At 30.3% G+C, this 11,596-nt stretch overlaps 1 protein-coding gene across 1 annotated transcript; it reads right to left on the reverse strand.

Moving 5' to 3' along the window:
- Positions 1-828: 828 nt before the first annotated feature.
- LOC114281680 (peptidyl-prolyl cis-trans isomerase FKBP43) lies at positions 829-3,608 on the reverse strand. The gene is made up of 3 exons (XM_082882431.1): positions 3,469-3,608; positions 2,043-2,113; positions 829-1,286 (listed from the first exon to the last, which is right to left on the reverse strand). The coding sequence occupies exons 1-3, from the start codon at positions 3,479-3,481 to the stop codon at positions 1,044-1,046; spliced, it is 327 nt and encodes a 108-aa protein (XP_082738557.1). The 5' UTR covers positions 3,482-3,608; the 3' UTR covers positions 829-1,043.
- Positions 3,609-11,596: the final 7,988 nt, after the last annotated feature.

The following is an 11,596-nucleotide window of genomic DNA, read 5'->3' on the forward strand; positions in this document are numbered from 1 at the left end:
CTATCTATTTGACTAAAATCTAAAAATGTAAACTTTTTATATTTTTTTGAAATACAATTAGCTGAAGATGAAAAAAATTAATAAAAAAGTTGTTAAAAAAACTAATTCTAAACAGTATATTAGTCAATTTTTTTCTTAAAATTATCATAATATCCTTATTTTTAACATTTCAAATTCTAATTCTCAAATAATTACCATTACAATTGCCACCGCCACAAACCACCCTTTGCCACTGCCACAAACCATCATTTGCCATGAACTCTTTTTGGAAAATGCTAGAGGTCCCAAATTTTCTACCAAATAAATGACCAAATATCTCACATGGGTGTGGGGTCCACAAAATTGCGGACCTCACATTCATGTGAGACATTTGGTCATTTGTTTGGTAGAAAATTTGATGTCCCTAGCATTATCCACTCTTTTTTGTTGCGAATTCCCGAGCCATGAACCATCCATGCTATGAACTATCTCTTCCTCCATGAACCATATTGCGAACCATCCTTGTTAGAGCATTTTCGATGGTTATTGCTATTTTGAAATGTCAAAACTATAGTTTTACATGTTACAATACCAAAACACTAAAATTTGATAATATTGCTTAAGTGGTTCAAGTGTCATTTTGACACAGTCAACTTTTTTTTTTATATCACTTTTCTTTATATAGTCTTTCCTCCATTCTAACTGTTGCTATAGTTGTTAGATTCACACAGATTTATCACTTCCCTCAACTCTCATTCTTGACTTACATCACATTGAAACTCTCTTATCTTCTCTAGTGACATCCTTGGTGTTGTCACCTTACCTTCACTCTCTAAAATGCTTAAAACACTTTCAATGCATATAGCCATATAATTTACTATAATTGTTTCTTATTTACGTCCATCATTAGGATTCAATTTACACATCGGGATTTTAAACTTTTGTTCCACTTACTCATAAATATATATCCACTGATACTATTATTTAAATTCATTCGATTACATACACTACTCTTTTTTCTGTACACCACAATGTATATGATTGGGGGTACAAACATCTAGATTTTACTGAATTTTGATTCTTGAATCAATATCACTGGTGGTGATGGTGGTGAGGAAACCAGAGAGATGAATGCTTTGAGGGCCCACAACTGAGAAGGTTACTTCATCATTACTATTTAACTCCAAATTCAACTTGCATGAGGACTTGTTCCCTAACATTAGTGAACACAAGAACACTGCACACTTATCTTTTGCAGCACCTTTAAGTATGCTTCTCCTTGTAGATGAACCAAGGCCTAGTGTTGCCTGTTTGATCACATCAATCAAAACCAATTTCAATAGATTGGTTTATTATTGTGAAAATTTTTGTTAAATTATTAAGTTTAACTTTTACTTATAGTTAATCAAGTATTAAATAACTTAAATAAGTTGAAAAAATTGATTATCGGAAAATTAGTAAAGAGATATTTTGACTTATGTTTTTTAATTATCAATTTTTAACTTATAATAAACTACACCAAATTGGCCCAATTAAACATGGAAACCTTCTGTTTATGTTTTCATTTTGTTTGTAAATTAGATAAAAAAAAAAAAAAAAAAACTTAATTAGTATACTGTTATTGCTTTTAAAAAAATGAAACTGATGCTCAAATTTTCAAAAAATTTTGAAAGAAAAAAAAGTGTTTTGCTTGTTTTCAAAATCAGTTTTTCACTCTTTTCTCCCTCCATCCCTACCTTACCACCTCTCTTAGTCAAAATGTACACAAAAGAGGCCAATTGAGCTAACTCAATTGATTATCTATTTTATTAACTATAACATCTAAGTTTTAAAATATTGATTTTTTTTTTTTACATAGTAAAATATTGATTTTTTTTATAGGCCATGTTTTATATCAAAATCGAGTGCTTTTTACAAAACAAGAGATAAAATTGTAACATATATTTATATATAAATTTTTAAAAATTAAATAAAACCTTGAGAAATTTGGGATATAAAACCAGAGTTTTGTTGACTATATATGATTGAATCCAAGAAAGAGGCATTAGTTTGAGGAAATAAACCTGAGATATGTGAAGCTTTACTTTCGGATCAAGTTGGCAAATGTATGGTGAGCCAGGTTTGACTTCAATCCCTGTAAAATAAAACAAAATAAAATAAGAAAATGAGATAGAAAATCATTTTTTAAACCCACTTTCTAAATGTGTAAGTAAGATAATTAGTTGATAATTAAAGAAAACATGAGAGAGAGAGAGAGTTTTGTCTTAAATATTCTAATAGACTGCCGCATGAGTCTAATTTGTTTGGCCTGAGTAACATTATCCATTGATTTGTACATGAAAAAAATATATATATAAAAATGGTTTCAAGAGCTGTAGAATTTAGTTGAAGTGCATATATGTATGGTGCAGGCGTTAGGTTTGTTGGATCAGTAAGAATACAATTATTAATGTTATGTTTGGATTATGATTTATGATAAAAGTTTGGAATGAAAAGAAAAGCAAAATGGAGTAAAACATCAACTTATGTTTCATTCGCATATCCTTCACTTTTTTCTTTTTCTTTTCAAATTTTTTACCTAAATCTATGATCCAAACATAACTTAAGATTGTGTTTGAATCATATATTTCGATAGTGATTTGAAAAGGAAATGGAAAAATAAATAAAATTTATGATCCAAATATAGCTTAAGAGAAATTAATTGTTGGACCTGTTTGGATGTGTATTTGTTTTGTTTTGTTTTGTTTTGTTTTTTCCTTCTTTTTTTTAGAAGGAAAATTAGAAAACATCTGTACAAAAACAATTTTAAAAAAAAAAAAACCACAATATGCTTGATTGGATTTTCATTTTTAGTTTCATGTTTTTAGAAACAAAAATTATGAAAATTCCGCAAACAACCATCATTTTCATATCATTTCATTTTTGTGCAAAAATTATTTCTCAAAAAATTGAATAAACTTTTTAGTATTTTTTAAAATGTGAATTATTTAGAAAAAAAAATCAAAGATAGTTTTCAAAAGCAATACGCCTAAGTTTTTTTTTTTTTCAAAAAATGAAAACTCAAAGCAAATATACAACCATACAAACCCAATTTTTTGTGTTTTTTTAAAAATTCAATATTTTTTTTTTTTCAGATTTTTTCCTTCATCAAAAACAATGCCAAACAAGTTTTCCAAGAAATCAAAATAGAAAACGAAAACACAAGCAAGACTCTAATATTCTTGAAAACACAACGAAATGCGCTAAGATTAATGCTATATATAAACGGATTTCTCACAAGAATTTTTTACTACTACAAATAAAAATAGTGGACTCACATTAATAAATACACGTGAAACTCATGCATTTTTATCTAAAGGTAAGAAAATCAAGTAAGAATTAAATTTGTATAACATTTTCCATTTTAGAAAACTTGTGAACTTTTTTTTCTAAAAAAACAAAAAACAAAAAGCAGAAAATAGAAAACGAAACCGTAAGGGAAAAACTAACCCCAGAAAGCCATTTCTCAGAAATTTAAAAGTAAACAAAGCACTCTTAATTTAATGGCAGATATAGCTGATCTTCTTGGTGCTCTGACATTTATAACGGGACTTGGCATAACGCAAAATTGGAGTTTGCAGAAGAAAGATGAAGAAAGAAGAAAGAAGAGCATCAGGAAAAGGATCATCTCATGATGTGTCTCAGAAAAAGAAAAGGATCAAAATTATACCAAAGTACACATAAAAGGGCAAACTGCATGAAGAAAAGAATGAAATTATTCTCATTGGATTAGGAGGGTGTTCCGGTTGTTTACATGAGCATGGTTTGACCCAACAGTAAAGTTTGTCTTTAGTTAAGGATGGATTTAACGCCGGTTTGTTTTTAGAGGTAGAATAGAAGAGATTTATAATGAGAGGATTAAATAAAATTATGTTTGTTTTGATGATAATTGTTAGTGTAGAAATTGTTAAATTATTTTAATATAAAATAATAAAAAAATATAAAAATATAAAAAATTAAGCATTAATATTTAAAAAAATTCCCAATATATAAAAAATAAAATAAATAAAAAAATTTCTAATTCCTTCACTATTTTTTTAATACCACCTCCACCTCCTCCATCCCAATCCCTCTTCTAACCTCCATCTATATCTCCTCATCTATCCTAATCTCTTCCTCAACTCTACAAACAAACACAACACTAAATAACCCTACCTCCATCCTAATCCCCTTCCATCCATTATACCCCAAAACAAACAGGGCCTAAGGGTGTAGCGGGACAATTGCTTTGTTAGAATTAGTCTATCCATGTGATAAATATGGATTCAATATGATTATTGAGTTGCTTTATACATATATTTTGGTAAAAGTAGTTAGGGTGTAACTTGGGTGGGCTTAACTTAAGCAACCCAAACCCAGCACAAATTTTTTTAGGATTTAAATAAGATATTTTCAAATTCGGTACAGGCTTGGGCAAAAATTTAGAAAATCGAATTAAATTTGGGCAGGCATGAATAAAGACGTCAAACAACCCGAACAACTCGAAACCTAAATTATACATATATAGATATATAAAAATATTAAATATACATATAAAATATTAGTCATTACATGATATTAAAGTAATTTAGATTATTAAATCATATTAAATATATACTATATATACAACAAACATAAAATCTTACTTTTTTTTGTTTTCACTCATAAATTGTAAAGACTCTCTCTTGTATTATATAAATTATTTATTTTGATAGTATTAATGATTTTCTATATAAAAATATATATAAATAGAGTTAAATTTTAACAATTTAATAATGTAGCTGCATAAAAAAAAATCATTTACAATTTGGATAATTCGAATTTAACTCGGGTCAGGCTTGGACAAGCAATCTCGGTTTACAATTCGGCAGGCCTGAACAGCTCTCGGCACAACTTAAACTGAATTTAAATAATCTCCGAACCCGTCTAAGTTACACTCCAAGAGTAGTTGAGTCTAAAGTCTATTTAAGACCTAATATGTGTATATTTTATTTACCTAATTGTATATACAAGTAGTCTTCGTATGAATAGATAATATAAATAGCCACGTGCCTATAAGTTTTGGAGATATTGAGATAGCATGGAGGAAAAAATAGAGATATAAAGAGTGAGAGACAAAAATACTGTGGAGCTCAACTTGAATTGCATACCCAAAAATTTGAATTTTTTTTATCAGTATTATATTAATAATTAGTAAGATAATTTCAAAATAATAAGATTCCTTTCCCTTACTATCCATGTTATAGAATTTACATCTTTAAATCAACTATATGAGAATTTTCTTTTAAATAGTTTGCCAATCAAATTTTATTAAATATTATTCTTTGTTCTTGTTTACTTTTGAGAAAATTATTTATAAGTCCTATTAAGGAGACTTATGTTACATATGGTCCTACTAAAAAATTTATGTTTCCATAAATCCTGTGGGAAGTTTGTTGACACATTTACCTTCAATATTAGTTGTTAATATAATAAATAATAGTAAAACCATATATAGAAAATTGAATGTTACCATAAATCATATCTATATAAACGTAACGTAACGTAACGTGACACCTACATAAACGTAACATGACACCTATACGTAATGTGACACCTACATAAACGTAACGTGGCACCTATAATCTATGGTAACATACAATTTGCTATATAGGAAATTACATGTTAGAGCATCTCCAACGGTGTACCAAATGTTTCACCAAATCTGAGTCAAAAAGGGGTCATTTCCTTAATTTGATACTTCGCGCTCCAACGGTTCAACATCAAATCCGTTTCATCAAATTTGCGCTGGTCGACCGGCCGGTCAACCGGTAACGGCAAAATTTTTTTTTTTTTTTTTTTTTTACCGGTTTGAACCTTTTTTTTTTGAACTTTTTGAACTTTTGGTGGTCGACCGGGTGGTCGACCACCTAGGCAAAATTTTTTTTTTTTTTTTTTTGGACTGGTTTGAACCTTTTTGTGAATGGTCTGAACTTTCTCGGGGGCGACCGGTTGGTCAACCGGATGGTCGACCCGTTCGTCTCATCCCAACGGTTAGGAACAGTGATTTGGTGAAATGCTTCGCCTGCACTCAGTTTGGTACCATTTTTGCTGAATTCTGGATTTGATATCGATTTGGTGAAACCGTTGGAGCTTAAAAAAGTGGCTTTTTCACCAAATTTTAAATTTGATGCCAGGTTTGGTTCACCGTTGGAGATGGTCTTACCATAGATCATATCTACATAAACGTAACGTAACGTGACACCTACATAAACGTAACGTGATACTTATGATCTATGGCAACATTCAATTTCCTATATAGGAAATTGAATAGGAAATTAAATGTTGTCATAGATCATATTTATATGAAACGTAACGTGACACCAACATAAACCAACAACATTTTCACATTCAATTTAAAAAAATAAAAACTCATTAAGTTTGCGAAACGTAATGTGACACGTTACGTTACGTTTATGTAGGTGTCACGTTACGTTACGTTTATGTAGATGTCACGTCACGTTACGTTTATGTAGGATCTTGTGGAATACATTCCTATCTAAATAGGACTTGAGACTCTATAAGAAATTACACAGGACTTATATTTTTGCCTGGAGTATACCTTTTTTGTTAATACGTAGGTTATTAACTCAACAATCTTGTATTCTTTTTAGTAGAAATTAGTAATATATCCGTCTACATATTTCTATAAAAGTTAAAAACACATTGAAAGATTGTAGGTTAGTTAAGGTCCCTGAATTTCAAGTTTTGATAGGATAAAGAAATTTTTTGAAAAAAATGGTCAAGATTACCCTTAAACCCTAAAAATATTGGAACAATTCAAGTTTTTTTTTTTCTTTATGTCTCTTTCTCTGTCTACACTGCTTCAACCATCTTCTCGTTGTCGTCACTTTTAGACCAATCACCGCCGCTCCTAGGTCCATTGCTGCCGTCGCTGCTACCATTCACAACAACTGTCCAAATCTAAAAATCATCACCATTTGCAACCATAGTCTATATCTGAATTGAGTCATCATTCACAACTACAAACCCATCATTGCCTTTCCCAAATTCTCTATCGCGGTTTCTAGATCCATCATTATCGCCGTCTAGATTTGAAATGAGTCGTACGGTTCGTAACCACACTCTAGATTTTTTATTTTTATTCTTCCTCTTACTCTTTCTACTCTTTTTCTATTTATAACATGTTCCCAAACAAAGCCTAATTAATTGATATTTTCCTCTTGCAAGCAAGCTTAAGCTCAACTCATATGGTTGTTCGAAAGGCAACCCAGACCAAACTGACTACAGAGGACTTGTTAAAATTAAAGCCATATTTACATTAGATATATTGGATACATTGGATTCATGTATTCTTTGTATTCATGTGTTTTATATTTATTAGGTTCATTGTCTAGATTAAATTCATATACCTAGTTAGTTGTAAAGTTATTCATTGAACTTATGTATAACCCTCTCTATATAAAAGGATAGAATCTTATGGGCAAAGAAAAGAATAAGAGAAAAAATTCATGATCAATACAAGTTAAATTCAATACAAAATAATAGTTCATTCTAGAGAGAGTTTTATCAAAAGCTAACAGAAGTGGTATCAAAGCTTTAGTTGGGTCAAGAACAAGCTAGGCCTAGAGATCGAATACGAGGAAAACGAGCCCCATAGAAGAACAAGCTGACGTCCGTGGCAAATTCCAACAACCAAAATATATCTACTCCTATATTTAATGGTGAAAATTTTGATTTTTGGTATGTGAAAATGAGGACTATTTTTGTCTATACAGATCTTTGGGATCTTGTTGAGAATCGGTTTGAGGAACCTGAAGATGAAGGAGCTTTGACAAATCTCCAAAAGAACCAATTGAAAGAGCAAAGGAAGAAGGATTCAAAGGCTCTCTCTTTGATTCAACAAGGAGTTTTAGAAGCAATCTTTCCAAGAATTATCATGCTACAAAAGCAAATGAGACGTAGGATATTCTTTAAAAAGAGTATAACTTGAAGATAAGAACTATCAAACTTCAATCATTGAAAAGAGATTTTAAAAATATAAAGATGAAGGATATGGAATTGTTGTAGGATTATTTTTCTAGAGTTATGCAACTTGTGAACCAAATGAAAATTTATGGGGATAATATTTCGCATCAAAGAGTTGTTGAGAAAATTTTGATAAGTTTTCCGGAGAAATACAATCCTATTGTTGTTGTTATTGATGAAACTAAAGATCTTGCTGATTTGAGTATTGAAGATTTGATGGGTTCAATTAAAACATTTGAGCAAAGATTGAGTAGGTAATTTGAAAAGTCAATTGAAAGTGTCTTTCAATCCAAGCTCAATGTTAGTACTTCTAATTCCGAATGAAGAGGAAAATGAAGAAATGCAAACGGAAGAGCAAGAAATGTAAGAGGAAGAGGAATGTCTAATTTTCAAAGAAAGGAAAATGAAGAGTCCACTCAACAAAAGTGTGGAATTTGCAACCGAAACAGTCATGTTGATAAAGATTGTTGGTTTCGGGGAAAGCCAAATGTTATAATTGTAACAAATTTGGGCATGTCAAGAAGGATTGGCAAGTCATGAGCACTGAACAAGCTAATTTTTTCGAGGAGCAGAAAAGAGAAGGGCACATGTTCTATGCTTGTCGCAAGGCATCGAATCAAAACAAGGATGTATGGTTTCTCGATAGTGGATGTAGCAATCACATGACATGAGATGAGAGCATTTTTGTGAAAATGGATGCTTCCTCTAGTTCTCAAGTAAAAATGAGGAATGGTGCCTTAGTTCAAACAAAAGGAAAATATACTAGTGCTATAGAAACCAAGATGGGTACAAGATTCATTTCCGATGTTCTCTTAGTTCCAAACTTAGAGAAAAATTTGCTAAGTGCTGGACAACTTATGGAGCATGGATACCTTTTTCACTTTGAAGAAGATTTTTTCAAAATTTTTGACAAAAGGAGGAGAAGCCAATTTGTAGTTGTTAATCATGTTGTTTAATTTTGATGATATCTAAAATATTAATTGAAAATTTTTAAATAATATATACATATTTTATATTATTTGACACAAAATATTATATATATATTTGTTAAATATTATTTAAATAAAAATATTTTTGAAAACTCTATTATTCACTTTTCGAAAAATTAGGCTGATCACTATTCATATTTTGGCAAATTGATTGATTGGTTGACTGATCACTATTCACTTTTTGACAAAATTAAAATCAATTAATTGTATTATTTTGACAAAATCAATTGATTGGTTGTATTATCTTGAAAAATGTGATATTGATGGGTTGTCTTCTTTTGACAAAATTGATATACCCACATAGAGTGGTAGGTTATGTTTAGTTTAAAATCTCAACAAAAATTTAAAAAAAGGTATATATATATTCAAATCTATTATAAAAAAGATTTTACTATGTCTACAAATATTTGATTATAATATTTTATATAATGCATATAATAGAATACATCACGGAAGCAATTAAACCACATTTGAGTCTATCATGTTACATATATGCATGTTGGCATATGGAAAGTTATACAAGACATCATTTCCAAAAGCTTTTCTTTTTTCTTTTTTTGTACAATTTTGACTAAAGCCTAAAAGGGTTCAGATTTGCAAGATTGCAAATTCTCCTTCCACGTGATTCTCTTCCAAATTGATTCGGCTGACATCTTAAGGAGCGTTTATCTCTTCCAATGGGTATATTTTTTGGTATAAATAGAAGTGATGTGTGTAGAGAAAAATCAAGAACTTTAAGAGAAAAAATTTCTGTATGCTCCAAAATTTTGAGTATACTGTATTTTGTTCTTTCACTTTTCAAATCTAAGTGTAGCCCTTGTTCTTACACTTTCATATCTACTCTTTGTGAGAGAATTATTGTAAAAGATGGTTTAAGTACAACTTATTTTTATTCATTATTTTTGTGAGAGATTTTTATAAGGGTAAGGCATTTATTGTTGAATGATGCTCAATAGATAAGAGTAAGTCCTGTGTAAAATTCACAAGTTTGGTGAAGACTTGGTGGTGTATTAATTCATTTTGATAGTAAAGAAATTCTCAATGAGGTTCCTTGGGAAGTGGACGTAAGCCTGGCGTGTCGAACCACTATAATCTCAGTGTTTGATTTTTTCTTCCTATCTCTCTTACTTTTATATTGATAATTATTATTCTGTTTTTTATTTGTTAAAATTCTGAATATTGTGTTTATAAATTTTAATATTGTAAAATTTTTTAATAACCCAATTCACCCCTCCTCTTGGGTTGCTTACCTGGGATAACAATTGGTATCAGAGCCTAGACTCTAGTTTGTGTGACTTAACCATCTTAGAGTAGATCATGGAAACCCCTAGTTATTCCTTACCTGCGGGACAAGTGTAATGCCCTCAAAATATTATATAAATCAACCATTCATAAGATCTATAAACATAATAGAAATGTTATATTCTCATACATCAGAGTTTATATTACAAAGGATATTACATGCATTACACCTTCATAAATGTTCATCTTGAAATTATAGCATGTAACTCTAACTGCTAACAACAAAATGAGTGCCCTATAAGCTTACATCTTTCCAAGTTATCACTTGGTTACAATAAAAGAAGACTAACTCTTTGCATACAAAGCCCTCGGCTTGGATTTACACTTATCACAAAGCAAAAAAATAGCAAAATGGAGCCTTCAACTCCTAAACCTCCCAAGCTATGTCTTTGGAGGTAGCATGTCACCTGTACTTGAAAATGGTTTCCCAAGTAGGGTGAGCCAAAATCCAGTAGAGATATACTAAACAATATATGAGAATTAACTAAGATATAAGCATCAGATAAATGTTCAATATTCTTAACCAACATATATTCGTTCCAAGGCCATTCCATATAAATAACCAATACCTCAATTCATTTCCATTCATCCATTTCGGGTAAATCTATTAACCAAATTCATTATTATCAAAACAACCAAAACGAGACTACAACTCAATGGTTCACAATTCAATACATTCATTAATGCAACACTTCTATTTCTTGCCATTTTACGGAATCACATCTGAGGGAATCGACATCCATAAATATATAAGATTTTGGGACTTTCACCTTGGACACTCCGGCTAACTTGATTCTCAATGGAGTCCATCCCCTATCTCCTCCTACACAATGGAGTACATCCCCTATCTCCTCCCACACAATGATACATATACAATGTATTTAAACATGTTGTCATATACAATAACTAATCAAATCACATATTCAATGGTTCAATCAAACCGTCATATTCAATGACATAATTCAGTTGATTAGTTTCAATCTTCCTAATCCTCATGCAGTTTCTACAACAATCATAGCTATCCTCCACCAATAGCTCAAAGCAGGTATTTCTAAACAGATAAATAAATCTATCAACAGATAATTTATTAAATTCCCATATGTGAGTGATTTATCAAATCCAACTACACCATTCATTTACACATTCTCCTAATTTCATATTTTCCATACCAATTTCATTATTTATACCGAATAATTATTTTGTTCAAATTAGGGCAAATTCCCCATTTCACAAATATTACACCCAAGACCAAATTTCATCAATTATATCCAAGCAATATC

Source organism: Camellia sinensis, chromosome 8 (assembly GCF_055761805.1).
Source record: "Camellia sinensis isolate YWXY chromosome 8, ASM5576180v1, whole genome shotgun sequence".
Taxonomy (NCBI): Eukaryota; Viridiplantae; Streptophyta; class Magnoliopsida; order Ericales; family Theaceae; genus Camellia; species Camellia sinensis.